The 27,997-nt window shown below is 32.8% G+C and overlaps 1 protein-coding gene across 1 annotated transcript in view; it reads right to left on the bottom strand.

Moving 5' to 3' along the window:
* The window catches only part of LOC133178063 (fibrocystin-L-like), an 84,567-nt gene extending 63,741 nt beyond the window's left edge, over positions 1-20,826 (bottom strand). Inside the window, exons 1-14 of the mRNA XM_061312830.1 lie at positions 20,817-20,826; positions 20,097-20,292; positions 19,735-19,843; positions 15,413-15,615; positions 15,167-15,246; positions 14,591-14,633; positions 13,801-13,979; positions 9,687-9,776; positions 9,298-9,566; positions 9,052-9,143; positions 7,848-8,134; positions 7,404-7,553; positions 5,258-5,418; positions 2,324-2,557 (exon numbers count right to left, since the gene is read on the bottom strand). Coding sequence (XP_061168814.1) covers positions 2,324-2,557; positions 5,258-5,418; positions 7,404-7,553; positions 7,848-8,134; positions 9,052-9,143; positions 9,298-9,566; positions 9,687-9,776; positions 13,801-13,979; positions 14,591-14,633; positions 15,167-15,246; positions 15,413-15,615; positions 19,735-19,843; positions 20,097-20,292; positions 20,817-20,826 — 2,103 coding nt within the window. The remainder of the gene's footprint in view (positions 1-2,323; positions 2,558-5,257; positions 5,419-7,403; positions 7,554-7,847; positions 8,135-9,051; positions 9,144-9,297; positions 9,567-9,686; positions 9,777-13,800; positions 13,980-14,590; positions 14,634-15,166; positions 15,247-15,412; positions 15,616-19,734; positions 19,844-20,096; positions 20,293-20,816) is intronic.
* Between the last annotated feature and the right edge of the window lie 7,171 nt (positions 20,827-27,997).

Below are 27,997 nucleotides of genomic sequence, written 5' to 3' on the forward strand. Positions count from 1 at the left end.
AGTGACTTTTATTGGCTGTTAATCCAAGTAGAGGTATTAACATCATATATATAAATACAGGTATGCTTAAGCTTAAGTTTGTAGATCTGATAAACTAACTAAATGGAATAAAAAAAATATTAAAAATCACTACATCTATATAATATGTTGACGGTGTGACCGTTGGGGCGAGCGCATTGTTCTCTTCATTCGTTAAGATCTGCCTCTTCAAACCGCACGAGACATTTGGAACGTCTAGACCGTGACGTCACATGACGTTGTATGTTAGCTGCATTTCCATAAACAAAGTTTAAAAAGTGCAAAGATTTTAACAAAGAACGTTTAATCTACTATCTGTATGCAATATCTATTAAATTAAGGTGAGTTTATTTTGTGTGAATTTTTAGTTGTTGTAACCGCGCGAACGAAGTTAGCAGCAAGAACAAGAAGCAATGCATTGTGGGTCCAGAATTACTGTGGAAAAAAATTTTATTGAATGAATGTGCAGTAGTCCGAATTTTCTCTTTGCCCAGGTGTTGTCGTTAGAGCTCGCAGTGACGAGCGGTGCTTTGCGCCACTCGCTGCGCTCGCTATTACAATAAATAGTAATAAATATTTAGGCTTTTTGCATCTGTGATCATGATAATTGCCTGACAACCCCATGCTATATCAATATACTGTAATCACTTTTTCATCTGCAAGAACTTTATTTTTGCGTAATTTAACGTGAGACTGTCTGCTTGCAAAAAATTTCATTCTCATGCATTTATAATTCTACCATTAAAAAATATATAGAGCAATATTTCCATTTCTAATTGTTTTCTCTGTGATAACTCTTTGAAAGTTAGGAGAGTTGATTTCTTGATCATTCTATTGTAATGTAAATTTCGCCAAGCGAAAGGTCAGGAGCTAAGAAGGCCTAATATGCATGTAAATCTTGTGCGGCTGTCTTTGTGTTTGATGTCAGTGGGCGGGGACTATTGAAATTGACATGTGATGCCGCATGTAATTTAAATCTATTGGTCTACATTTTTAAAATCTAAATTTACAATTTTATTTCACAATGAAATGGAAATATAAGGAATCACTGACTAGTTAGTAGAGTATGTCAGGGACATCAACGATAGTTGAAAACATGGGATAATTTATGCATAACGGGCTTCGCCTGTTATGCAAATTATCCCACGTTTCCAACTACCATTGATGCCCTGGCATACTCTACTAACTAGACAGTGATTCCTTATATAACCAAAATTCCTGAAAATTTCAGTTCACTTATAAATACCAAACAACAATCCTGCAAAAATAAGATGTTGCAAAAATCAAGTGATCTACTGTAGCCATGCATAACTACAGAGGGGGATTTTCTATTATTTGGTTTGAAATTCTTCTGCGTTTTTCTGTTGAATTAAATTGTGTTAAAACAAATTTGATTAAATAATGATTAAGGAATCTTAAAGCATACGCCCCCAGTGGTAAAGAGGAAATAACTCTTTATTTTAAATTATAATGTCTACTGAAAACTTTACATTGACTAAATCATGTCTGAAAAGGAAGCTACTTGTCCAGGCATGGTAATACTTAAAATAAAGTTTATTTTTTACAGTGATAAAATGTTGATAAAATGCATTGAATGATGAATTGTTTACTTTGATGTCATAAACGTGTGATAATTTCCTCCCTTTTTTCTATTTAAGTTGTAAGAAGTGTTGTTAAAAATGGTTATAAGAAGTGTTGTTAAAAATGGTTCACAAAGAAAATTGTAATGAACCTAAATTATTTATAGTATTTGTATGTTATTACAAGTATAAATTATATATACATGTAATAATATGTACCTTTCTTAACACTATACATATTAGTCCTTGATCAACATCTGTCCTAGGTTTGATACAGGAGTGTATCAGGAGTTATAAGGATATATAAGGGCTATATGCATTTATATACAGGAGTGTATCAGGAGTTATAAGGATATATAAGGGCTATATGCATTTATATACAGGAGTGTATCAGGAGTTATAAGGATATATAAGGGCTATATGCATTTATATACAGGAGTGTATCAGGAGTTATAAGGATATATAAGGGCTATATACATTTATATACAGGAGTGTATTAGGAGTTATAAGGATATACCAGGGTTATATGCATTTATATACTGGGGTGTATCGGGAGTTATAAGGATATATAAGGGTTATATGCATTTTTCTCTATGTACATTCATTTATTGTAGCTGGAAACTATATTGTTACATAGTGTAATAAATAACGTAAAATGACTTGTGGATGCTATAATGATGCATAGTTTTATTGACACTGAGCATTTTTATATTATTTATACTAACCACTTTAACACTTTGTCCTAAAGAGATGGGATTATTCTTGTCATAGTACAGGAAATTGGGATTTTTGACACATTTCTTTCCACAAAATGCTTCCACGTCTGATACAATAGTGCCTACTGACATCCCACTTGGCAGAACATCTGACTCAAAGCCATGGTGTATCGCTTTACTCGTTGGATTACCCAGGGCATTGGGACACCGGCTTGCAAATATTTGGCCTAAGCCATTGTCCATCTGTAGCAAATAATTTACATGTCAAGTACTGACATCTTTTTCTTTATTTAAGCTGAAACATTTTTCAAAAGAAAACTTGATTAAAAGAATAATGTGTTGTATTGCAAACCATCAATCTGACATGATATGAAGACACAATTGTTTGTCTTTGAGTATCAAGGAAATTAATCAGTATATTTTTATTTGAAATTGTGTACAATTTTTGTGGGCCCCATTCTGATTTGCATACACTTGAATTATACACTAAGTGAACATGGAACATGTTTGTAAATTTATATAAGAAATGAAAGCTTTGTTATCCCAGCCCAAAAAGATTTTTAAAGTTTTAAATTTTCCAATACATTCCTATTATAAGTTAAACGTTTGATCTAGTCTTACGATTCCAATTTATTCCCTTATGGATGAATTTAAAAACACAACTTTCCACACAACATTTAATACCATGTTAAACTTTGATCCTTTAATGTAGCTCTACCCTTTGCCTACGAGCCTTGATGCAAAAACACTTTATTCTACATTACCTGAAGATGCTTCGATCCATATACCAATACCTATGACTAACCATGGCCCTGCTTTCCTTCAGAAGATGATTTTGAAAGTTTTTTTCCTATATATAACCATGTTAAAGTTTGATCTCCAACTCTAGCCCCACCCTACTCCCTGAGACCATGATTTAAACAAACTTGAATCTACACTACTGTAAACCAACTTATTATTCATGACAACTTTTATTCGTGATTTGTCAGTTTGAAATCTATCCATGTTGACTTACTTTCACGACCAAGAAAATAATCTACACAAATGCACAATGAAATAAATAGTTCGCAATGAAATATATTGGCGAGTAAAATAAAGGTTGTAAAAGTTGCGAATATTTCTTGTATGCAAATAAAAGTTGTTGACAGTATTTCAGAAAGCTTTCATTAAAGTTTCCTCTTTCCTGGCCCAATAGTTCTTAAATAATGCCATAAAATTTTCTTTAATTTTTAATTATCTCCAGAGCTCCAGATAAGGTGCGTATTTGCAGAAATATGCATTGAATTTTTCAAAATATGCATTAAAAATTAAAACAGGGCCTACAATTACGCATTAGCAATCATAAATAAGCATTACACTACGAAAGTACTGCATACAACGGATTGAATGATACAAGTACGATATAACTAAATATGAATTGAGGTCAGCTCAGTGTTTGAATTTTTATCAAAAGGAAATTTTGATGTATTCGGAATAACCTAGACCGATTTCCAGATCGGGAGAAAGATTTGAATATTAAATACGCGTATTTTGTCAGGAAATATCACAGATTTCCACTGTTCATATAATATCCAAATTTTCGTTCAAAATTGCACAAAACACGCACGGGGTCTTTATCACTGTTAATTAAACAGTTCTTGTATGTTTAACATTTTTGTCGCAATAATCATTGAAGTCCGCCGACAACCTTTATGTTTGAAAATAATTGCTTTTTTGTTTTCCACATGCTCCTTTGCCATAAATAGCGCGTCGCCCGCATGGCGCAGTGGTTAGAGAGTCTGCTCTAGAGTTGCGGAGTAAGGAGTTGATCCTTACGTAGTGGGTTCGAATCCCACTGTGGGACATGGGGACCGGTCCTTTGGATGAGACCGTATAAACCGAGGTCCCGTGTCGCAGTAGGTGCTGGCACAAAAAAGATCCCTCACTGCTCAATGGTCGTAAGTGCCGAGTATAGGACAAAATTTGCAGCTCTCCACCTGCAAGTGGTGGCGTCTCCATATGAGTGAAAAATTCTCGAGAGGGACATTAAACAACATACAAACAAACAAACATAAATAGCGCCACGTGACTTTTAATGCAAACGGAATAACTCTAAAACTTTTACCTCGATCGATGCTAACAATTAATATATAGCAAAACCTAACATATATTTTAGATAACAAAAAAAAATACAAAACAAAACAAGAACAAAAACAACCGGGCAGGACATTTTTAGAGGGGCAGGTTGGGATGAAAATCTAAGGATTAATTTTATCTGGCCAAAGGAAGGATATTTTTCTTGGTAACTCTAACTATGATCGATAAAGACCTAATTTTAAATGGAGTTCTGTGTGCCCTTGGTAACTTTGCCTACCGAATGGTCTTTTTGGTGAAAGAAACGAAATGTTTCTTAGTTATAGCTAAAAGCTGACAAAATTTTTGAAATTTCATTAATCTAATTGATAAATACTGAAACTTTCCTTATTTTTTTTTAAAAACATTCCTCTTTCAAAAACACTTATTTCGATAACAAGCTAAAAATCACATAAGATGTCAAAAGAGCAATAAATTAACAAAGTACTCTTTGATTATTTTGCTGAAAAGCAAAATCTGCATTGATTTGAAAATCAGGGAGTAAATACACTTTGAGGTAAAAAATTATCTGGAGCTCTGTATCTCCCCTTGAGAGTGAGCGTGAATCCTCATTTGAACAGACTTTATTTCCCTTTACCAAAAGGATGCTTTGTGGCAAGTTTGGTTGAAAATGACCCAGAGGTTCTGGAGAAGAATTGAAAATGTTACAAGTTTACAGACAGAGGCAGAGAAGGATGATGGACAAATTGTGATCAGAAAAGTTCATTTCAATGAACTAAAAAGAAGAAATTACACTTTCTGTGAAGTATTGTTATTACATTGTAACAAATTAATAAAACATGCAATCATACTGTGAGATGTATTCGTAACCTGTGATTTGGTTGGCTTTCCAGAAAACAAAGGTGAGATAACCCCTGCCATACTAAAGGCAATATACTCTCCAGTGGGCTTCCCTGCCTGGACTTCCTCTACAGAAATATTCACAGCAATTCCTGTGCTCTTCATAACAACCTTCAAATCCTCAAAATTACCTGTGAAGAATAAATATAAAATATTATTGAATAATATTTAAGTACCTCTACAAATGTACTGTCACTTTTATAATCTTTCTCAAATCAATGCATCGCGTTCTACTTATTCTGCAGAGTGACTACAAACTAAATTATTAGGTTGCTATATTTTGTGTCTAATAACTATTCTTTCAAAGTAATTCAAAATTAAATAGTTCTCACATAACAAGTAATTGAACATTCACTATAAATGTATACCATTATATAGTTAGTTACACATGCACTTAGTGACAGACCTAAAAAAAAAAAATAAGCAGATGAAGAAAGAAAAAAGATTGAACTAAATTTTTCCATTAAAACTAGGTTATGCAATAATTATATGAATTTCTGACCTTGACCTTAACCTTTGTCATAAAAATCATGATCAAGAGGGTTTTTTAAAGTCAAACTGAGTAATGCTATAAATTCCAGTGCAAATTTTCATAGAGAACTAAAGTTATCATCTGGAAACATTGTTTGCAATATTTGATATTCTGACCTTGACCTTTTCCCTCAAATCAATAGGACCTTTTTATTAAGTCAAAGGGAGTTAAGATATATTATTTCATAGAAAAAGCCTATTAAAGAGATCAAGTGCTTGTTATAGGTAGGTCAGGATTACTGCATCAAACCTAAGATGTTTAACCTCTCAAACTTGGTACTGCATCAAACCTAAGATGTTTAACAAGGGTAGCCAATTAAGCAGCACTAGAAGTGAAAGTCATAGGTCTTCTGGATGAGATATTTAAAACCTTTGTCAGGTGTCATGGTAGGTCTTGGCATGATAAAGATCCCTAACTGCTATGGCCATGCACCATGCATTGGTCAAAATTTTTGGTGCTTCACCTAAAGTAGGTGACATCTCAACATGAGTGAAAAATTCTGGAATGGGACGTTAAATAACAATCAATCAATCCATTGAAAAAGCTGAAGTACTTTGTGAGATATCATCTGGAAACAAAAGTGTTACTCATACACAGACAGACAGACAGAAGTAAAGTAAAATCCCCCACTTTAAAAATGTTTTTCTTAATAAATTGCTAAAACATTATATATAAAATACTGTAAAATGAGAAAATTTGGCACATAAGTATTTTAGCGCAAATGCAAGTGGGAATGCATGGGCACAAATAAATTTTAGTGCTTGCGCTTGTCATTAAAATATATGAATGTGATATTTTTTTTCCTTTGACCCATGCCCGTATTTGATTTTGTGGTCACTCAAGCAAGCAAACACAATAGTAACAATTTCTAACTCACGTACACAGGTAAACATTCATTCACTTTTCCGGGGTGTTGCAAGCACTTCGATTTTAAACTTTTTAATAAAAGGAAACGTGCTTGTACTTTAATAAATGATTATGGGTGTTCATGCATTTTATTCATATTAAAAGCATGCATGCATTGAAGGAAAGTAACTTGGATAACTGGTAAACATAATCAGGTCATCAGGGTCGATCGCCATGCTTAATCGCATTGTTTACCTTGAGACAATAGATGATTGACACGGCGAGAAGCCCAACTTTGAATGTGATAATGATAAGAACCGGGTAACAACTAATAATAGTTTAATAATTAATTTATAATTTGGCAGAAATTTCTCGATTGATCCTACAGTTTACCAGTGCGTGTACAAAAATTCAGTGACCTACGACATTACGTAATCGTGCATTCCGGTTTACATGTACATTTTATACATAAGTGATTGCTTTGAACATAATTTTTTTTTAATATTTAGAAAGCTGTTAGCGCACAATAAAATTTAGTGTTATGGGGAGCTTGCGCCAAAGGCACTAAAAATAGTAGTGCAACAAATTTTCTCATTTTACAGTACATAAAACAATATAAATTGCCAAAACAATATATATATATATATATATATATATATATATATATATATATATATATATATATATATATATATATAACAATAATATCAAAAAATAGTGGCTACTCCTTTTTTGTACCTCTTTTTGAAATGAACTCCACAAACATTATCAAGCAGCCGGAACTCTCTGTCTTATTAATGACATTTACTGACTCGTGTGAATCAAAAATTGGCAGAGATTTCAAAGCATTTTTTATTTCACTGATTGAGCTTTGAGAGGTCAGGATATCTACAACAAAAATAAAGAAAAATTAAAATTAAAAACAAGACTTAAACAAGCAAAAAATATAATTTTACACCCCCCCCCCCAAATTTCAATAGAATCATAAAGTGAAAAATTCTCTTCCTCCATTGGATATACCCAAACATGCCACACAGAAAAATAATCATAAACACACAGTGGTGTCAAATTCTCTCTGGAATTGTGTTGGTTTAAATAAAAAAGTGCAGGGTGACTGTCAAACTTCAGCAAAGTGCAATACATGTAGAGTGCAAATGCCTAACAATACAGTGTAGGTGTTACCTGTGTATACATTATAAAACCCCATCCTAAACATCAGCTGTGCTCCACTCTGTGCAGTATCACAGATCTGTACCTTCTGGACCTCATTCACTCCTGCTCCGGCACTTTCAGTGACCAGTGAAATATTCTGTACTTCTCTAACAACAGTTGACCTCACTTCTATCTTTTGATGTTCTTGCTCAGCATAAGCTGTGCTTTGATTGGTCAAATCTGTTTGATAGAACCGGGCAGCAACTCTTATTCTCTCAGGCCCTGAGTAGTCTCTGTGCAGTATCACCATGTAATAGCTGTTGAGGAATGGTCAAAATTAACACCTGACTAGTTAAAAAATATTGAACAACTTTTTTTGGCAAAACTGAACCTTCACACTATGTTAACAAGAGGTCCATGGGCCATAAACAGCTACATGGGTAACCTTAACTGATCATGCTGTTTTTCAACAAAAGATTCCTAGTAAGTTTTTTTTACTATACGTATATTTCCATGAAAAATTTGGCCCCACCCTTTCTCCAAAGGTCAAGACTTAACCAAATTTTAATCCCCACAACATGGGGATTCTTGCACTACCTGTGGATACATGCACATTAATATTACATGCAGTAATAATGTCCCTGTTGTTCTTGAAGATATTTATACAGAATTTTTTCCTGTATGTAATTTTCCTAAATGTAAAAGATTTTTGTTATATGTAAAACTTTCATATACTATTGTGAACCCATCGTACCCACCTGGGTCATGATTTGAACAAACACAAATTTGCACTAAACGAGGATGCTTGCATATTACCAGTAATATGAATAACCATGGCCATGCTGCTCTTAAGAAAAAGATTTTTAAAGATTTTTCTTATATATCACTATAATAAACTTTGACCCCCTTTTGTGGCCCTTACCTAACCATGGATGCAATGTTTTTTTACACTTACTAAGGAAGTTTCCACTTTTGTCTTTACTGGCCCATTTTTAAAAGGAGCCACAAAAATTTTACTATGTCTTAGTAATCTCCCCTTCATTTGAAGAAATACGAATCCTCTATGAAACCCAAGGATGTTCTGTAGCAAGTTTGATGGAAATTGGCACAGTGGTTTTACAGAAGAGGTTGAAAACGTGAAAAGTTTATTTACATGGATAGACATTGTACAATGGGTGATCAAGAAAGATCACTTGAGCTTAAATCTTGGGTGAGCTAAAAAGGAGTGACTTACGCTTCCCCTGCTTTCAGTGTAAACTTTTTAGACAATTGCTCTGGCCATCTTGTAAATTTGGTAGTATATCTTTTGCACTCAGCAATTTTTTCCTGAAAAAAAAAATCATAACAAATTAACAAAATCAAAATGTTGTGACGTTGCAAAAGTTAAAATCAAAATTTTCTCTCAAAAATATGCAAATTGATTCTTGGAATGGAGAGGATGTCTGACAGAGAAATCGACATCTCTATTTTATTATAATACCATATCTTCTGGATTACTAGTGTTGCTGAAGTACAGTTGTCCTACGTCATCAGCTCTGATAGCAAAAGAGTAATGTCCACTCCAGGGAGGAATAAAAAATCCACTAAGTCTGTTGACATAGTTGTCATGTAAATTATAATCAAAGTCTGTGTTGTCTATGTGGGATCTACTGTAGTCATTATAACTCTCATTGAATGTTAAAACTTCATCAAGTCGATCTAAATGTCTGCTGGTTCTATTCCAAACTTCCAACCACAACCCACGGTTTCCTTAAAAAAGAAATCCAATTTATTAAATAATTTTTGGTTCCTTAAGAATCTCTTACTCTCAAACTCAAGTTTTAACACCAATTCTTTGCCTGCATGGAGTAAAATACAGCAGAACTTTACCTGGGAATTTGGTGTAGGAGGTGCCTGGTTTGGGGGGAGTCTTACATGTTATCTGTGTCGCTGTTACCGACTTCACTTCACAATTTTGACCTGTGTGTAAAGTAAATCAAATTAAAAGACAAACCAGAAGTCTCTGATGAGACTGTAGCTCTATTGGTCTGTATGTATAACAAAATAGCACTTGGATTTGAAACTTTGCAACATGCAACAATAAATAGAATTATGTATCTTAATGTAGTCTACTTCTGTGCCAAGTTATACTGAAATCAAACAAAAACTGTAGGAGGAATAGCATTTTGAAAGTATTTCGCAGAAATCTTTATTTTTAGTAACCATGACAACACCATTCACTGAAATCAAAAACTGAAATACATATTATGTATCATAGTGTATCCTAATTGTGTGCCAAATTAGATTGAAATCAGACTTAAACTGTAGGAGAAGTAGCGTTTTAAAAGAATTTCACAGAAATTTCTATTTTTAGTAACCATGGCAACACCGTTCATGGAAATCAAAAACCGATGCACTAAATTATGTATCTTAGTGTTGTCTACTTATGTGCCAAGTTATATTGAAATCAGACCAAAACTGTAGGAGGAGTAGTGTTTTAAAGGAATTTCACAGACATTTCTATTTTTAGTAACCATGGCAACACCGTTAATCGAAATCAAAAACTGATGCACCAAATTATGTATCTTAGTGTTGTCTACTTGTGTGCCAAGTTATATTGAAATCAGACTTAAACTGTAGGAGGAGTACCATTTTAAAGAAATTTCACTGAAATTTCTATTTTTAGTAACCATGGCAACACCGTTCATGGAAATCAAAAACCGATGCACCAAATTTTATATCTTAGAGTAGTCTACTTGTGTGCCAATTTATACTGAAATCAGACTTAAACTGTAGGAGGAGTAGCGTTTTAAAGGAATTTCACAGAAATTTCTATTTTAGTAACCATGGCAATACCGTTCATCAAAACCAAACACCAATGCACTAAATTATTATCTTAGTGTAGTCTACTTATGTGCCAAGTTATATTGAAATCAGACCAAAACTGTAGGAGGAGTAGCGTTTTGAAAAATTGTTTACAGACAGACGGACAGACAGACAGCTAGACAGACGGATGGACACCTTACTATCGCATTAGCTCTTCTGGTCTCTGACCAGTAGAGCTAAAAATTATGTTAAATATGATGGATCCCAAGTTAACCAAACTCTAAGCCAGGATCAATAACTTGAAAAAATAATTTAATTCACACAACTTGGGAATGTTTGTAAATTAATGGTTCTATTGAGGTTCTTGAGAAAATTGTTCAATAAAAATTCTTATATAGTCCCATGTAATACTTTAATCCCCTATTGTGGCCCAACCCTATCCCTGGGGGCCATGATTTGAACAATTTAAAATCTACATAATATTTTCACACAAGTTTCATCTTTACTGGTCCAGTAGTTCTTGAGCAGATCTTATATGCCCTATTTTGGCCCCAACCTACCCCAAGGGACCATGATTTGAAAATTTTAGAATCTACGCTACCTAAGAAAACTTTTCATGTTTCATCTTTTCTGGTCCAGTGGTACTTGGGAAGATGGATTTTAAACACTTTCCCTATACATTACAATATAAAACTTTGATCCCCTATTGTGGCCCCAACCAACCCCTGGATGTCATGCTTTGAACAATTTAAAATTTACACTTCCCCAGAAGCTTTCATATAAGATTAAAATTTTCTGGCCCAGTGGTTCTAGAGAAGACTTTTAATGACTCCATCCTATTTTTTGTCTTTTCTTAATTATCTCCCCTTGGAAGGGGTCTTGGCCTTTCATATGAACAACTTAGAATCCCCTAAACCCAAGAATGTTTTGTACCAACTTTGGATAAGTGATTCTTGAGAAGAAGTGGAAAATATGAAAAGTTTACAGACGGACAGACAGACAGAGGGATGCCAGACAAAACGTGATCAGAAAAGCTCACTTGACAAACAGAAGGATGAACACAGGACAACAGGTGATCACAGTAGCTCACTTGAGCTTTCAAATCAAGTGAGCTAAAAACTAAACCCAAACAACTTACAAATGTTTTCTTCATTTATAAATTTAGTTTGGCCTTGCCACTCTTGAAAAGTTTCTTCTTACATACTCCCTTGTAAACTCTGATCCTATTGTAGCCTTGACCTACTCCCAGTGGCTCTGATCTAAACAAACTTAAATCTAACTAATCTGAGGATGCTTGCATACATGTATCAATATCGGTAATAAATGCCTTTTTTGTTTATAAGAGAAAAAAAATTGTTTATATTCCCATTTAAACTTTGATCGTCTTTAGTTTGGGCTGCATGTGCAATAATATTGATATTCTGGTATATTGTGATAAGTTGGCAAAAAATATCATATTTTTTGTAATAGTATTATGTAACATAATACGTTTTTTCAATATTGGTATTCCGACAAAATGCCTGGACTTGGGATTACTAAGGTTAAAATATGAAATTTAAGATGTCAGAAATGTTTCCAATCGTACCAAACAGTAAGGTTGCTGTTGATGATTGCATTTCTTTGCAAAATTGTATTGAATTCAACAAAAGCTTTTTTTGTAAAATACGACATATTTATAATAGCTTTATAAACTCTGCTTATAAATGGAGGTTAATAAAATAAGAAAAGATCATTTTAAGTGTTACTGAAAATATTGCAATCCATATCGCAATACAGTTAAAAATTTTGCAGTATATTGCAAATGTGAAATTTCCAGCCTATACCCAGCCCAACCTATTGTACAGTCCCATATGCAACCCTATCTCCAGGGTCATGATTTGAACAAACTTTAATCTACACTACCTGAGGATGCTCTCATATCAATATGACTAATCGGCTTTGCTGTCCTTGAGAAGAATTTTTTTAAAGATTAATTTCCTATATATTCCTATGTAAAAATTTGATCCCCTATTATGGCCCTACCATCCTCAAGGGCCATGATTTAAACAGATTGACTATACATGTACACTACGTCAAGAAGCTTATTCAATTAAGTTTCAACTTTTCTGGCCCCTGTAGTTCTTGAGAAGAAGTTCCTCTTAAAGTCACTTGGTCTGATAGTTATGGTAAAAAAAAAATATCTCTGGTTGTTTTTGAAAAATAATCCTCCATAGAAAGTTTCCACTTTGGTAAAATTATATTGTCAATGTCGGTGCATGTCTTTTAAAAGATATAAATACGCTACAAGTAATTTTTGTTGGATTACACACAAAAAAAAAGAGAATGCAAACCTAGCACATGTGTGGTGATTTTGTGAACAAATCGCATGAAGGAAGTACTTCAAAATACCCAAGTGACTCTGGGTATAAAAAAGAATACTGTGGAATCATCAATGTTCGTGGGGACCATTGTTCGTGGATTTCGTGGGGCACCCTTATCCACACAAACAATTATTTTGTCAACATATTTATTCATTGAATCTTCTGTATATACGAGTTACCCATGAAATTACTTCCCCACGAGCCAATAAAATTTTGTTTGCCCATGAACATTGACCTCCATGAATTAAAATGATTCCACAGTACCAAACAGAATAAAAAGACCAAAAGCAGGGTATTTATATAAGAAAGCACACTGGGGATACATGCGGGAATCACCATGACTGAACTGCAATTCAGAACGATACAAATTATGTCAAATGGTAATTTCACGTTTTTCACCTCAGGGTTTGATTGGCTTTTGGAAGTCACATGGTCTCACCTATTTAAATATCCATAGCGTGTTTGTGTTGTCGATGTGGCTTTTGACTGTGATTTCTTTTATAAATATTGTTGTTAACCGAATAAATACAATCAGATGATTTCTTTTTATACATATTCTACATCTATGTATACATGCATGTACATTTATTGTGTAAGAAAAATATGTGTCTCAATCGTGTCTAGGTCCCCTAGCCTCTGCCCTTCCCCTTCCAAAATGCCTATATGTATGCAAAATATCTGTACAGTGTACATAAAAAGGAATCATCAGATTACCCAATAACAATTCTTCTAAAGAAAATCAAGTGTTCAGCACTTGACGGATATTTTAATTAAAGTAAAGTGTGTAAAAATGATCTGAAACCTCAGCAGACGAGTACCTGATATTTTCACTTTGGCTGGAGATCGAGTTTGGTCAAAGTTCTTTCCTGTAATTGTTACCATGGTGTCACCATGAATACTGCCAACACTCGGCGATACTGAGGTTACCTCTGCATAAGTCTGGAATAAGTATAGCTGTTTTGTTCGGCTGAGAAACAAGGTGTTGGGTCTGCAAGATCTATACAAAGAAAATATTTCATGAAACACAAACTTTGAAGAGAGAATACACTAAATACTATTCCCCCCCCCCCCCAACTTTTTGAAGTCAAAAAGCAAGTACATTTATTTTTAATCATCATATAAAAGAATATAATGTAATATATCTATTCGAAAGAGATAAAATTTATCCTTCTTTATTTATAGCATTGTTCAGTTATGTATAACATTTGTAAGCGCACTTTGTTACATCAAAGTTCTGAATAATTATGGATTTTACCTCCCAAATAATCCCTCATAATGTAGTGGACTTTGTTACATCAAAATTATAATTAAATATGGATCTTACGTACCTCTCAAATTAAATGAATAAATGTAGCGGTTTTTGTCACATTATTAAGTTCTGATTAAATATGGATGTCCCCCCCCCCCCCCCCCAAAAATGATCCACTGTAGCAGACTTTGTTATTAAGTTCTCATTAAATATGGGATCTTACCTCCCAAATGATCCACTTATAATGTAGCAGACTTTGTTATTAAGTTCTCATTAAATATGGGATCTTACCTCCCAAATGATCCACTTATAATGTAGCAGACTTCGTTATCAAGTTCTCATTAAATATGGGATCTTACCTCCCAAATGATCCACTTATAATGTAGCTCACATTCTGGTTTCCTAAAACAAAACTTCAAATTGTGAGCTTGTGAATTATTGATACTGTTATGAACACTTCATAGAAGAATATTAATGTACGGACATAAAATATGTCTCAACTTATTTAAAGTGATAGGGATAAAACTCTGATTTACAAATGATCAGAAACTGGGATAGGTACTTATAGAACTGTCATATGATGGTTTTTTTCTGTGTGTCATAATTTCTGCAAAAATAATCCAGAACACTGTTAATTTTGATATATAAAGTCCTATTTTTGTGATTGTCCCAGTGGTTTATTAGAGTCTATGTAAACTTTGTCGTGCAAAATTGGTTATAATGCTCCCAGAGAAGGTGAAAATTGGATTATTGTGAAATAAACCCATAATACTGAAGGAGGGACATGGTTGTAACATTGGAATGCAATATCATAGGTATAAATAACACAAAGACTGGAATATTTCAATTATTACACATGCCTTCTTAGAACTAGAAAGATGCTTGAAAGGAAATAATCATGTTGACAATATGATACACTTGTATCATTAATTTACCAACAAATTTTCCATTCATTTTACACTTCATGTATCCATTCCAGTCCCAGGTATTCTCACTGTTCATTGCTTTTCCATAACTGAAAGAAGATCGAAACAGAGTTTTATGGACATTGGCAATGTTTTCGTACAGATACATATGTAAGTGTAGAATATTCTCTAGGCAGTGAAAAAACCCAAAAAAGTTACATATAAATATCCCACTTGAAGCAATTTTTTCATTGATCTAAGCTACAGTATACTCACAAAGCATCATTTTCTGCCTTAAGACTACAAAGCTGAGGCCCAGCATAAACTCGGGCTATTTTTTCTGTTCTCCCATTCATGGCTTTCTCCACATTCGTGTCAAATCTGTCGGTGATGATTCTACCACTGATTTTGATAATACTTTCAGGAGGGCCAGAGCTGGGTTCAACAGAGGTTATTGTAGGAGTATTATGTGACCTTATCTACAGGTAAGAAAATTACATTTAGAATTGTAGTATGAAACATTACAAACCCATGTACAGTATGTGTAGTAAATTTTATTGCTCCCAACTTTTGAGAAAGTGCAGAAACAATATATCTCATTCAATTCTCATCTTTCTGTCTGTTGTCTTCACTTGCAAAAACTTGAATCTTGGTATTAACTTTTAAGAGAGAGAAAATAGAGCTTTCTCATTCACACATGCATTACCTGTGACAAGACCTTTCAAAATGTACAATAATTTTTGACCTCTTGACATTAGAGATTGACTTACTTTTCAGAAATTTTAAGTTTGCATGGTAATAACTTTTGAATGAGAAAATAAAGGGCTTTTATATTTCATGGGTGCATGTAACCCATGATAAAACAATTTTCAAATATACTTAGATTTTTGACCTCACGACCTTGAACTTTGACCTACTTTTCACTAAAGTGCACCACCACAGCGTTTGATACACCTGTAAATATTGTTCAATTATCATAAACAGCTTAGAGTGCAAAAAAGAAATCAAGTCAACGTTGATAAACTTAAATTTCAAAGAATTTTCCATTCCTAATGTATAACAGTCTAATAAAACATCAAAACACTAAATCATTATATCTATTCTTTAGACTATAAAATTCTTATTGAGACATGTCACTCTGTAATTTGTTGTAGAGATATAAAAATTTAAACGACATGTTGTTAACACCATGAATGCCCCTGCAAGCAGCCAAAATTTCAAATGCAATATTTAGTTTTAAATTTGTATTCAAACTTGACCTGTATTTTCTGGTAAAATACCTGCATATGCAATTTCAACCTTTTACATACATCCCTACAAAAGTTAGAAAGCATGCAGAAACTGAAAATTTCTTATTTTTTCTAAGTTCAAGAGGGATAAATCTGTCAAAAATCATTGGACCATGACCAAATTCAAATTTGACCTTTAGTTTCTGGTAAAATACCTGCGCATTCAATTTCAACCTTATACATACATCCTTACAAAAGAGAGCTGAAACTAAAAATTTCTTATTTTTTTTCTAAGTTCAAGAGGGATAACTCTGTCAAAAATCGTCGTACTATGACCAAATTCGAACTCGGCCTGTATTTTCTAGTAAAATAACTTCACATGCTATTTCAACCTTAAACATACATCCCTACAAGAGTTAGAGAGCAGAGGGATAACTCTGTCAAAAATCATCAGACCATGATCAAATTAAAAAATGACCTGCATATTCCTATGACGTATCCTGATATGTCAAATTTGAGTTGAATGTGTGCAACTGTTGTAGAGATAATGAACGGAATGAATGAAAACAGAATGATGGAATGGCAGAAAAGGGTAACACCCTATATACCCCGACCATTTCATGGCAGTGGCATAAAAATATATTATACAATATCAAATTACTTTTAATTATTTTACACCAAATTTATTTTGAAAGTAATGGCTAGCCAACAAAAACTTTTTAATCTGACATAAACTATTAATTTCAATTAAGAGGCTAAATTTCTCTGCCAAATTCCCAAGAGATGCTCTACCAGAAATCTCCTTACACTAAACTCTATTAATTTCTCTCTAATTTGACATGCAATTTTCTGTTAGCAAAATCCTCCTTGACCACTGCTTGATAATTACATCCATGGAAGAAGTGGAATTTCTCTTATTATTAGCAAAAGAAACATTATATTTGTTATAGATTGCTATATCATGATAGTATATCATGAAAAAAATGTGTAATTTTCTTGATCTTACATTTTTTTTAACAAAGTTACTGCAATACTCTTAGATATAAGATATACTCTAAGTCCTATCTGATGTGATTGTGTAAATTAAAAGTTAAAAACCATATTTTTTTTAAATTCACCATAATTAAGGTCTCAGTGACCTTTAAATCGGATGCAACACAACTTCTATCTAAGATGCATAAATTGACGAAGTTTGATTATTCTAGGTCCAACAGTTTTCTAGTTATGAGCTGGACAGGATTTTTCCATATTTGGCCATGGCATCTTTATTAAAGATCACTGTGACCTACTTTTAGTCTTTTAATATGTGACACACCTTCTTCCCAAGATATATCAGCTGACAACGTTTGATAAATCTAGGCCTCGTATTATTAGTCCCCTACCGGTGAAACCAGAGGGGACTATAGGTTTCCTCTGAGTCTGTCCATCTGTCTGTCTGTCTGTCTGTCTGTCTGTCCATCTGTCTGTCTGTCCCTCTGTCTGTCTGTCAGTCTGTCCCACTTGGTTTTCCGCACTTTTTTCCTAAACGCTTGCAGATATTGAGCTGATTTTTGGTATGTGGGTGTATCTTGATGAGTTACAGATCAAGTTTGCATTTCGTTCCGCTTCATTGAATTTTGACGGAATTACGGCCTTTTCAATTTTTAGGGGTTTTCTGCAATTTTCTTCTTAACGCTTTCAGATATTGAGCTGATTTTTGGTATGTGACTTAACTTTGATTAGTTATAGATCAAGTTTGCATTTCGTCCCGCTTCATTTATTTTTGACGGAATTATGGCATTTGCAATTCTTAACGGGAACCAGATTACACTTGCTGGTAGGGGACTAGTATTGCTAATGCAATACTCTCAGAATGCTTGTTAAAGTTATGAGCTGGACAAGAAACAAGCTAAAAACAGACAGACAGACAGACATGAATGCAATGACATAATACATCTTAAGATGGGCATATAAAAATTTTAACTTTAATACATGTAATAACTTTTGAATAAAAGAAGACAGCATTTTCATATTCCAAATGAGTATTTTGTTTGAGAAGATCTTTTCAAACATAATGTATTTTTTGACCTCATGACCTTGACTTCGAAGTATGACAGTCTTTTCAAAAGTTTTAACTTTATATGTAGTAATACATGCAACTTTTGAATTAGAGATGAGGGCTTTCATGTTTCTTGTGTGCAAAACCTGTGACAGGACCTTTCTAAATCAATGTACCATCATTTTTGACCATGACCTGAGAGTTTCACTAACTTTTAAAATATTTTAACTTTGGTTGAAGCTATTGTACAGTATCTGAAAAAACAGGCTTCAATATTTTTACATGCACATTTCTTTGTCAGGATCTTTCCAAATGAACTATAATTTTTTACTTCATGACCTTGGAGTTTGCCCTACTTTTCAAAAAAATTAACTTGGCTGTAATGTTTGCATCAGAAAATATTACTTTAAAACTATATAATTTGTTTTTATCACAATGGACATAAGGACAGTTGTTCATTTCACCCCAGTTGATAAAACCCTGAAAGTGGGAGACGCTAATTCTCTGAATCTGCTTGTTTACACTGATGTTTGTTGAGAAATACAAATACACTTGCTAATGTTTCATTTTTATCCCTTTATTTTTATTTCTTAGCAATTTAATAAATAAAAAAAATGAAATAATCCATTCCACATCCCTCCCAGTAAAAAAAAATCATAGGTATGAATGATTGAGAAACTCACCATGTCAAATGTTATATATATGTCATGTTTCACGTCGAGTAAACATCCTGGTAGAGTGCATCCCTAGATGTAACAATTCTATGCAACTGTTTGGAACGATTAATTGTTCTTTGGGAATAGCTCCGCAAACAAAAATGTTCTTTAATTCTCCCACAAAAATGCATATAAGATGAAGTCTCTAAAGCTTGTCTGGTAGTCTGCATTCCTTGATGCATCATACATGCAATTTTACTAATGATAGAGTTTATAGTTATAACTTGGTATAATGGACTTGCTGCTAAAACTTAAACATCATTCATCATAAAAGTGTACATCAGATCCAGCATCTGAAGCAGATGACTGGTACTATGCATCCTTAGATGCATCATTCATACAAGTTTAGTTCAGGTAAAGCTTTTAGTTAATTGGGAATGGACTTGCCTCTAAAACTTTTAACTCAAAGATGCTGACATTGGGGCTGTAACATAAGCCCACCTGGACTTTGTTGTGGTGAGCTAAAAACCCAAATATTGCCAGTCATTGAAATTCTTATACATGTAACTGTTGCTACTTATCCAGTCTCCTTTTAGTATAATTATTTGTTTTGTTTTGTTTTTTTAATTAATTTATACCCTGTATGCATTTAATAATTGCAAGAAATATTCTTACAGTGACTCGACATCGCCAGTCTGTGGGATATCGACAATGACTGTTAACTGGAACGTCTTTCCCATCCACATTCAGTCTAACATAATAATTATCTTGCTTCATTCCAGGTCTGAAAAAGAATGACATTGAAGCATTCCATAAATTCTAAATTTTCCTTTATACATGTTATATGGGGGAAAAATTTTGGTTTAGACTTGAGTCTATTTGGATCCACTGCATTCTACCATGCAGGAAAATTTAAATATATTATGGTTGGTAAGTGCACTGGTTGTTTATTGCCTAATTTTTGACCCACAATCATTTAATATTACAGTTTATAACATAGTTACTACAAATACATGCAATATAAGAATCTAGCTTACACAGTATAGCAGGTAATGTCCTCTTCTGTTGTTCCATCCTTGAGGACAGGGCAATCATAAGACATTGAGGATGACACCAGGCGTACTTTGTTACCCTCGTTAATGTTATCTTTGGAGAAGCCTGTACCTGTGATAAGGAGTCTCGTCTCTCCACATAGACTTCCATGATTTGGAGTGACCCTGCTTACCACACTGCCTGTGTATTATATAAAATATGTTTACATCAATTCAAAGCCTAACAAGTTAAACTGATATGCAAAGCATATACAAACAAAATTATGCATTTTCAAAAAGTACTTTCACAAGTAAGTGTCCAAGAAAAATGCAAGATATTTCAGACTGTCTTCAAAGAAATAAAGAAAACAAAAGCACACAAATTGCAAGATAAATAATTAAAATAGAAATGTGTTTTACTCATATTGATTCATCGATATAAAATCAGTGATGTATTGTTAATATTCAGATCCACGTGCTGATATCTTAGATCTTTGTCAGGTGATAATGCTGATGATCTGCAGTCTATGTTGCATGGGACCAGGGTGGTGATAGACAACATAATAAAGTCAAAGTGAAGACATTGTTGTGTCATTCTCAGCTGTTGCATATTCAAAACAATATTTACTTGTTCTACAGTTGTACCAACTTTACAATTTTTTTCATCACTTTTGCCGTTGAAATATTAATATCCAGAATATCTAATGCTTTGTGTTTATATCTTACACACTTCCATGTTGGGGAATACTTAATGTAAACCCCTTTTCATAAATAAGTCATAAGTTAATATCTGATGATAAAATGAAAAAAAAAAATTGTCAAATATAACAGACTTAGTTCCAAGCAAATTTTTAAAAAATCATACTCATAATTTTTATATGTTATCATTAACAAATTATTTGAGCAAACTAATAAAGAAAATATCACATTTCCCTAGGTACACCTTCTAACACATGCAACCACAAACAGATTGGCCACTGCTGCGGCTTTAATTATACACACAAAGAAATTCACCTTTATAAGGATACCCATTTCCACCCCAACCCGGGGTTGAACTCTAGACCTAGCAGTACAGGAACAAGATCTCTATCATACATTATTTTACGTGCCTTTTAATATTATATACATCTATGTCTTATATTTTAAATTATTTGAAAAATTGGTAACTCGCTGGTCTGAAAATGCAAATCCGGTCTGACAACATTTTCATTTCGGGGAGCTGCAGTTCTGCAGATAATTTTAAAGTAAATTTTGAAGAGTAAGAGAGCATCCCACCCTAAAAACTATTCGGTCGTAATACAAAAAATTCCTAAATTCATATCCAATTTTTTTAAAAAGCGAGACGAGCGGGCAGATTTTAGATTACAAATTTAATTTCATACATTTTTTGTTGTACACATTTTTTGTTGACCTGATCAATCGGTGCAGATTTACATGTATCTATTTTGCCCAAATAAAAGTCATAGTAAAGGTCCATTTAAATGAACAATTCTCTTATTACACATCCTTGTTTAATACACATTACATCAGTTAATTACCATCTTAGATGTCAAACCATGCAAACGTCTTGCTGTCGGCCACGCTGACATTTTCGCGGGAATTGAATGGTACTTGTAAGTTGAATATCGATCCCGATCAGAATCAAGACGAAGAAAAATGGAAAAAAAAAATCAGGGGGTAAAAAAAAAAATGGGCAGATTTTTTTATGGCCTTAGCTTATATGATTTCAGCATACTGAATTCGCATGTCCTTGCATTAAATTTTGACAGTACCCGTAAAGAACAAAGTAAATAAATGATTGTTTCCAATGATTGTTCCCCTAAAGTTTGCTAAATACTTTTTATACGATACCTAAACCCCACGAAGCTTTGATGATTAAGGTAGCTAATGCAGAACTCACATCATATTATATATATATTTGTGTAATTAAATTATTTTAGCCTAGATTTTCAAAGGAAAAGTTTTATTTAGATTTTATTTATAGATCCATTCCTCCCGATAAATTTAAAATTAGGCTTTTTGGTACCGTAGACAATTGCTTCTTCAATAAAAGTGGAGTTCGAAATTTTCATATCTTGGTGATCATTAAAATTACTTTGTTAATAATCACTCTGATTCTACACAAAAGTACTTTGAAGTTGATGTTGTAATGGTGTGGAATTCCTCATTGACATCATCTATGTATTCTTTGGAGATCAGTTCTTCCAACAAACTGTTGGAATTACGATGGGAACTAATTGTGCACCTTTCTTAGCTGTTTTTATATTCTTATGAAGCAGAATTTATTCAAAAACATCTACATGAGAAAAAAAAAAACACTTGCCGTGGCCTTCAACTCGATATTCAGATATATCGACGACGTTTTATCAATTAACAATAAATTAATTCCATTCATATGTCGACTCGTTATATTCCAGTGAACTCGAAATAAAAGACACCAAAGAGTCTGCCACATCTGTCATAGACGAATAGGGACAACTAACAAATAAACTGTATGATAAACGAGATGACTCAGCCTTTCCATCGTCAACTTTCCTTATTTATGTAGTAATATTCCACTTTCTCCTGCATATGCTGAGTATGTCTCTTATTCGATACTCTAAAGCATTCTCTGGATATGATAAATTTTTAAACCGCGAGAGACCACTGACAAATGAGAAATAAATCTAAATGTCAAAAGAATGAATAACAAAATCATTAAAAAAAATTAAAATGAATGTTGAGGAAGAAGACATTCATATTTGTTTTTCATTTAATAAAAACACGTTATTAAAGAAGAAATATCATTATGAAATTGCCTCCAAGAAAAAAGAAGTCATGAAATCCATAGAAAAATAAAAATGGAAAATATTTTTATTATGATTTCCATGCAATTTATGCAATTTCGAGCCATCTAACCTATGCGATAAAAAGTAATACCCGGCAATGTAACAGGATGACATTTTTGACTCTCTCTCTCTCACTGAAGTGGTAAAATTCTCCATTTGAATGGAACATTTCTAGCGTTCTTTAGAACATTGATTGCCATATAATGACACGCCTATTTCTTTAGATAGTAAAAAACAACGCTCAAATGGTTCTCATGGATATGGATATATGCGAAAAAACCCGAGGAAAATTGGAGAGAAATCTTGTGTTTGACTGATGAGTGTAAATTAGTGTAAATTTTGGAGAGTGATGCAGATAAGCACCAGGAAGGATAAACAGAATATATTCTGATAACAGTACTTAGAGCTAAGTTCTTATCAAAGAACAGATACTTTTGCTGATTTTTTTTTTTATTGAAAGACTCATATGGATATATGCGAAACATCCCGAGGAAAATTGGAGTGTCGAGTGAAGTTCTTTAATTGCAAGCTAATCAAATTTTGCTTTTAAATAGAAATATAACTGTCCTACAATGGAATGCACTGTAATGCTTGATGTGCTGTCTAATTAAAACATACTTGGTCAATTTTTATTATTAGATAAAACAGTGGGAAAAAAATATAAACTTTCCTGTTTGACGGATGAGTGAATATTTTGAGACTCAAACAAAGTGCCGATGACTTTGTAGAACAATCAAAGACGCTTTTCAAATACTGCTTAGCAGTACTTGTTTAGTGAGATAAGCTCACACTAAGTCCTTTACACGCCACATTATCCGTAACCTTTATTTACTCTGACTTTTAACACATGGTCATTTGTGAATGTCTCTCTAACGTCTTTTATATAGTAAACAAACCTGTTACTCGTTAGCATTGCGTAAACATTTACATAATATAAAGCAGAAATCAATGACCGTTTTGTCTACGTTGTTCAAAGGGACATAATTTGAGTTATCGAACGTTGAAGCAAAACTTACATTATGCAAATTTCCAAATAAACATTCAATCACAAGGACAAATTGTATATAAAAGCTGTCTTTGGAGGGTGGATGGTGGGGAATATTTCTAATACATTGACAAGTAAAATAATTGTGCTTGTTTAAATACAAGTAGAATTGCACCATACTGCACTCTACTGCAATACAATGCGATACATTGTGATGCCTGACAAATTGTCCTATCAAAATTGACTTAGTCAATTTTTTTTCTTAATTGATTTTAAAAACTGATTGAATACACATACTTATTTTTTTTCATTTTATGCTTTGAAAAAAAAAAGGTTTCATAAACAGACTAGAGAGGATTTCTTTTATTCTCATATTCTAAAATATTGGTTTTCTTTGATATGAATCAAAATTAACAATCAGTAATTAAGTCGAAGGACTTTCGTAAAGTTACGTGTTGCTGGTTTTTTTTTTTTTTTTTTTTATCGAATGACTAGTTTGTACATATTTTATTGTATAAATAATATACAAATGGTTTGAACACAAGTTCTAACAACTTACGAGGTTCTCACCATAAATGGCTACAACTGTCAAGGTCTATATATAGAAAAAAATTTTGATATACAAACATGTTTTTTTTAAACATACATTCATTACATGATAAATATACAACTAACTAGAGTTTTAGTGTAAGGCTGTAATAATTAATTGAATCTGCCAGAATCTCATATAAATTTTTGTACAGATTGAAAAATATATTTATTGATTTCCACATTTTGTGACTCATCTCCCAACAGAAGTAGGTGACAATTAATAATATTCAATTTAGTGTTTGGTTTAGTAAAACACAGCAGGTTTCTAAATAGTTCCTCTTTAGCATGTTGATACTTATTACATACAAAGAAGAAATGATATGGGGCTCCTGGTGTACCACATGAACAATTAGGACTCTCTATAATGTTTCTTTTATAAAGATCATAATTTGAAATACAGTTGTGTCGTAGTTTAGTACATGTATGTATGATATTAAGTCGTCTGTTACCATAACAGAAACAAGGAGGGGGTCTGCTGGTTATTTATGTATATTGTTTTTAAAATTACTAAAAGTTGAGCTGTTTCTTGTGGTAATACTTAAACTATTCCATTCGTTTACTGTATCAGGAACGAAAGATTTCTTAAATATTTCGAGTCTGCATCTAGGAATAGTGTAGTCATCTGTGATCAATGACTAGATTGGGTATGCGCAAAAGATCCAAAAGAAATGAACATTCCTTTTTGACTGATGAGTGGATTTTTTTGTTTGCAAGAGAATTTATACTGTGTACCATAATTAGAATTTAACTGCATTTTATTGCACCGCACTACAATGCAATGTCAATCAATAAAATGAAGTCCATTTTTGTTTTACATTATGGTATTGAAAATAAGGTGTAAATTATAATATTTTCTAATATATTTATATTTTTTTTAAAGTTTTGAAAAACAGACTGGATGGAATATTTTCATTCACATTTTCTTATATGATTGTTCTCTTTCATACGAAAACCGTTCACGGTAGCTCAGTCGGTAGAGCGCTCGCTCCGTGATCGGGAGGTCGTGAGTTCGAATCTCGGCCGCGACAGACCTAAGTCGATAAAAAAAAATAGGTAGCAACTGTTCCTTCGTCATGCGCTCGGCACTTTGAAGTGAAAGTTGCGGGTCCTTCGGATGAGACCTTAAAAACCGAGGCCCCGTGTCACGGCAGGCGTTGGCACGATAAAGATCCCTCACTGCTCAATGGCCCTGAGTGCCGAGTAAAGGTCAAAATTTGAAGCCCTTCACCGGTATATGGTGACGTCTCTATATGAGTGAAAAATTCTCGAATGGGACGTAAAACAATATACAATCAATCAATCAATCTTTCATACGAAATCAATCTAAATTAACAATGCAGTAATAATGTCGAAGGATTTTTCAACAATTTTTTTTCATTGCTGTTTATTATCTTATGCAACGCCTAGTTTGGGTATATGAAAGATTGAAAAAGAGAGAAATCTTGTTTTTGACTGATGAGTGTAAATTTTGAGTGTGATGCAGACAAGCACCAGGAAGGATAAACAGAATATATTCTGATAACAGTTTTTAGAGCTAAGTTCCTATCAAAGAACGGTTACTTTTGCTGATTTTTTTTATTGAAAGACTGATATGGATATATGCGAAACATTCCGAGGAAAATTGGAGTGTCGAGTGAAGTTCTTTAATTGCAAGCTAATTGATTTTGCTTTTAAATAAAAATATAACTGTCCTACAACACATTGCATTGTAATGCTTGATCACTGTCTAAATAAAACATATTTGGTCAATTTTTATTATTAGGCAAAACAGTGACAAAAAAATATAAACTTTCCTGTTTGACTGAAGAGTGAATATTTTGAGACTGAAACAAAGCGCCGATGACTTTGTAGAACAATCAAAGACGCTTTTCAATACTGCTTAGCAGTACTTGTTTAGTGAGATAAGCTCACACTAAGTCCTTTACACGCCACATTATCCGTAACCTTTATTTACTCTGACTTTAACACATGGTCATTTGTGAATGTCTCTCTAACGTCTTATATATAGTAAACAAACCTGTTACTCGTTAGCATTGCGTAAACATTTACATAATATAAAGCAGAAATCAATGACCGTTTTGTCTACGTTGTTCAAAGGGACATAATTTGAGTTATCGAACGTTGAAGCAAAACTTACATTATGCAAATTTCCAAATAAATATTCAATCACAAGGACAAATTGTATATAAAAGCTGTCTTTGGAGGGTGGATGGTGGGGAATATTTCTAATACATTGACAAGTAAAATAATTGTGCTTGTTTAAATACAAGTAGAATTGCACCAAACTGCACTTTGCTGCAATACAATGCGATACATTGTGATGCCTGACAAATTGTCCAATCAAAATTAACTTAGTCAATTTTTTTTTTTAATTGATTTTAAAAACTGATTAAATACACACACTTTTTTTATTTTATGCATTAAAAAAAAGTTTCAAAAACAGACTAGAGAGCATTTCTTTTATTCTCATATTCTTAAATATTTGTTTTCTTTGAAATGAATCAAAATTAACAATCAGTAATTAAGTCGAAGGACTTTCGTAAAGTTAAGTGTTGCTGGTTTTTTTTTGTTTTTTTTTATCGAATGACTAGTTTGGGTATGTGCAAAAGATCCAAAAGAAATGAACACTCCTTTTTGACTGATGAGTGGATATTTTTGTTTGCAAGAGAATTTATACTGTGAACCATAAAAAGAATTTAACTGCATTTTATTGCACTGCACTACAATGCAATGTCAATCAATAAAATGAAGTCCATTTTTGTTTTACATTATGGTATTGAAAATAAGGTGTAAATTAAAATATTTTCTAATATATATATATATATATTATATATATATATATATATATATATATATATATATATATATATATATATATATATATATATATATATATATATATATATATATATAAAGTTTTGTAAAACAGACTGGATGGAATATTTTCATTCACATTTTCTCATATGATTGTTCTCTTTCATACGAATCTAAATTAGCAATGCAGTAATAATGTCGAAGGATTTTTCGACAAATTTTTTCATTGCTGTTTATTATTTTATGCAACATCAAATTTGGGTATATATAAGATTGAAAAAGAGAGAAATCTCGTGTTTGACTGATGAGTGTAAATTTTGAGAGTGATGCAGATAAGCACCAGCAAGGATAAACAGAATATATTCTGATAACAGTACTTAGAGCTAAGTTCTCATCAAAGAACAGTTACTTTTGCTGATTTTTTTTTTTTTTACTAAAAGACTGATTTGGATATACATGTATGCGAAACATTCCGAGGAAAATTGGAGTGTCGAGTGAAGTTCTTTAATTGCAAGCTTGATGTACTGTCTAATTAAAACATACTTGGTTAATTTTTATTATTAGGCAAAACAGTGAAAAAAATATAAACTTTCCTGTTTGACTAATGAGTGAATATTTTGAGACTCAAACAAAGCGCCGATGACTTTGTAGAACAATCAAAGACGCTTTTCAATACTGCTTAGAAGTAC

Source organism: Saccostrea echinata, unplaced genomic scaffold (genome assembly GCF_033153115.1).
Source record: "Saccostrea echinata isolate AGI-Se365-2 ecotype Australia unplaced genomic scaffold, CSIRO_AGI_Sech_v1 ptg000002l, whole genome shotgun sequence".
In the NCBI taxonomy this organism is placed as follows: Eukaryota; Metazoa; Mollusca; class Bivalvia; order Ostreida; family Ostreidae; genus Saccostrea; species Saccostrea echinata.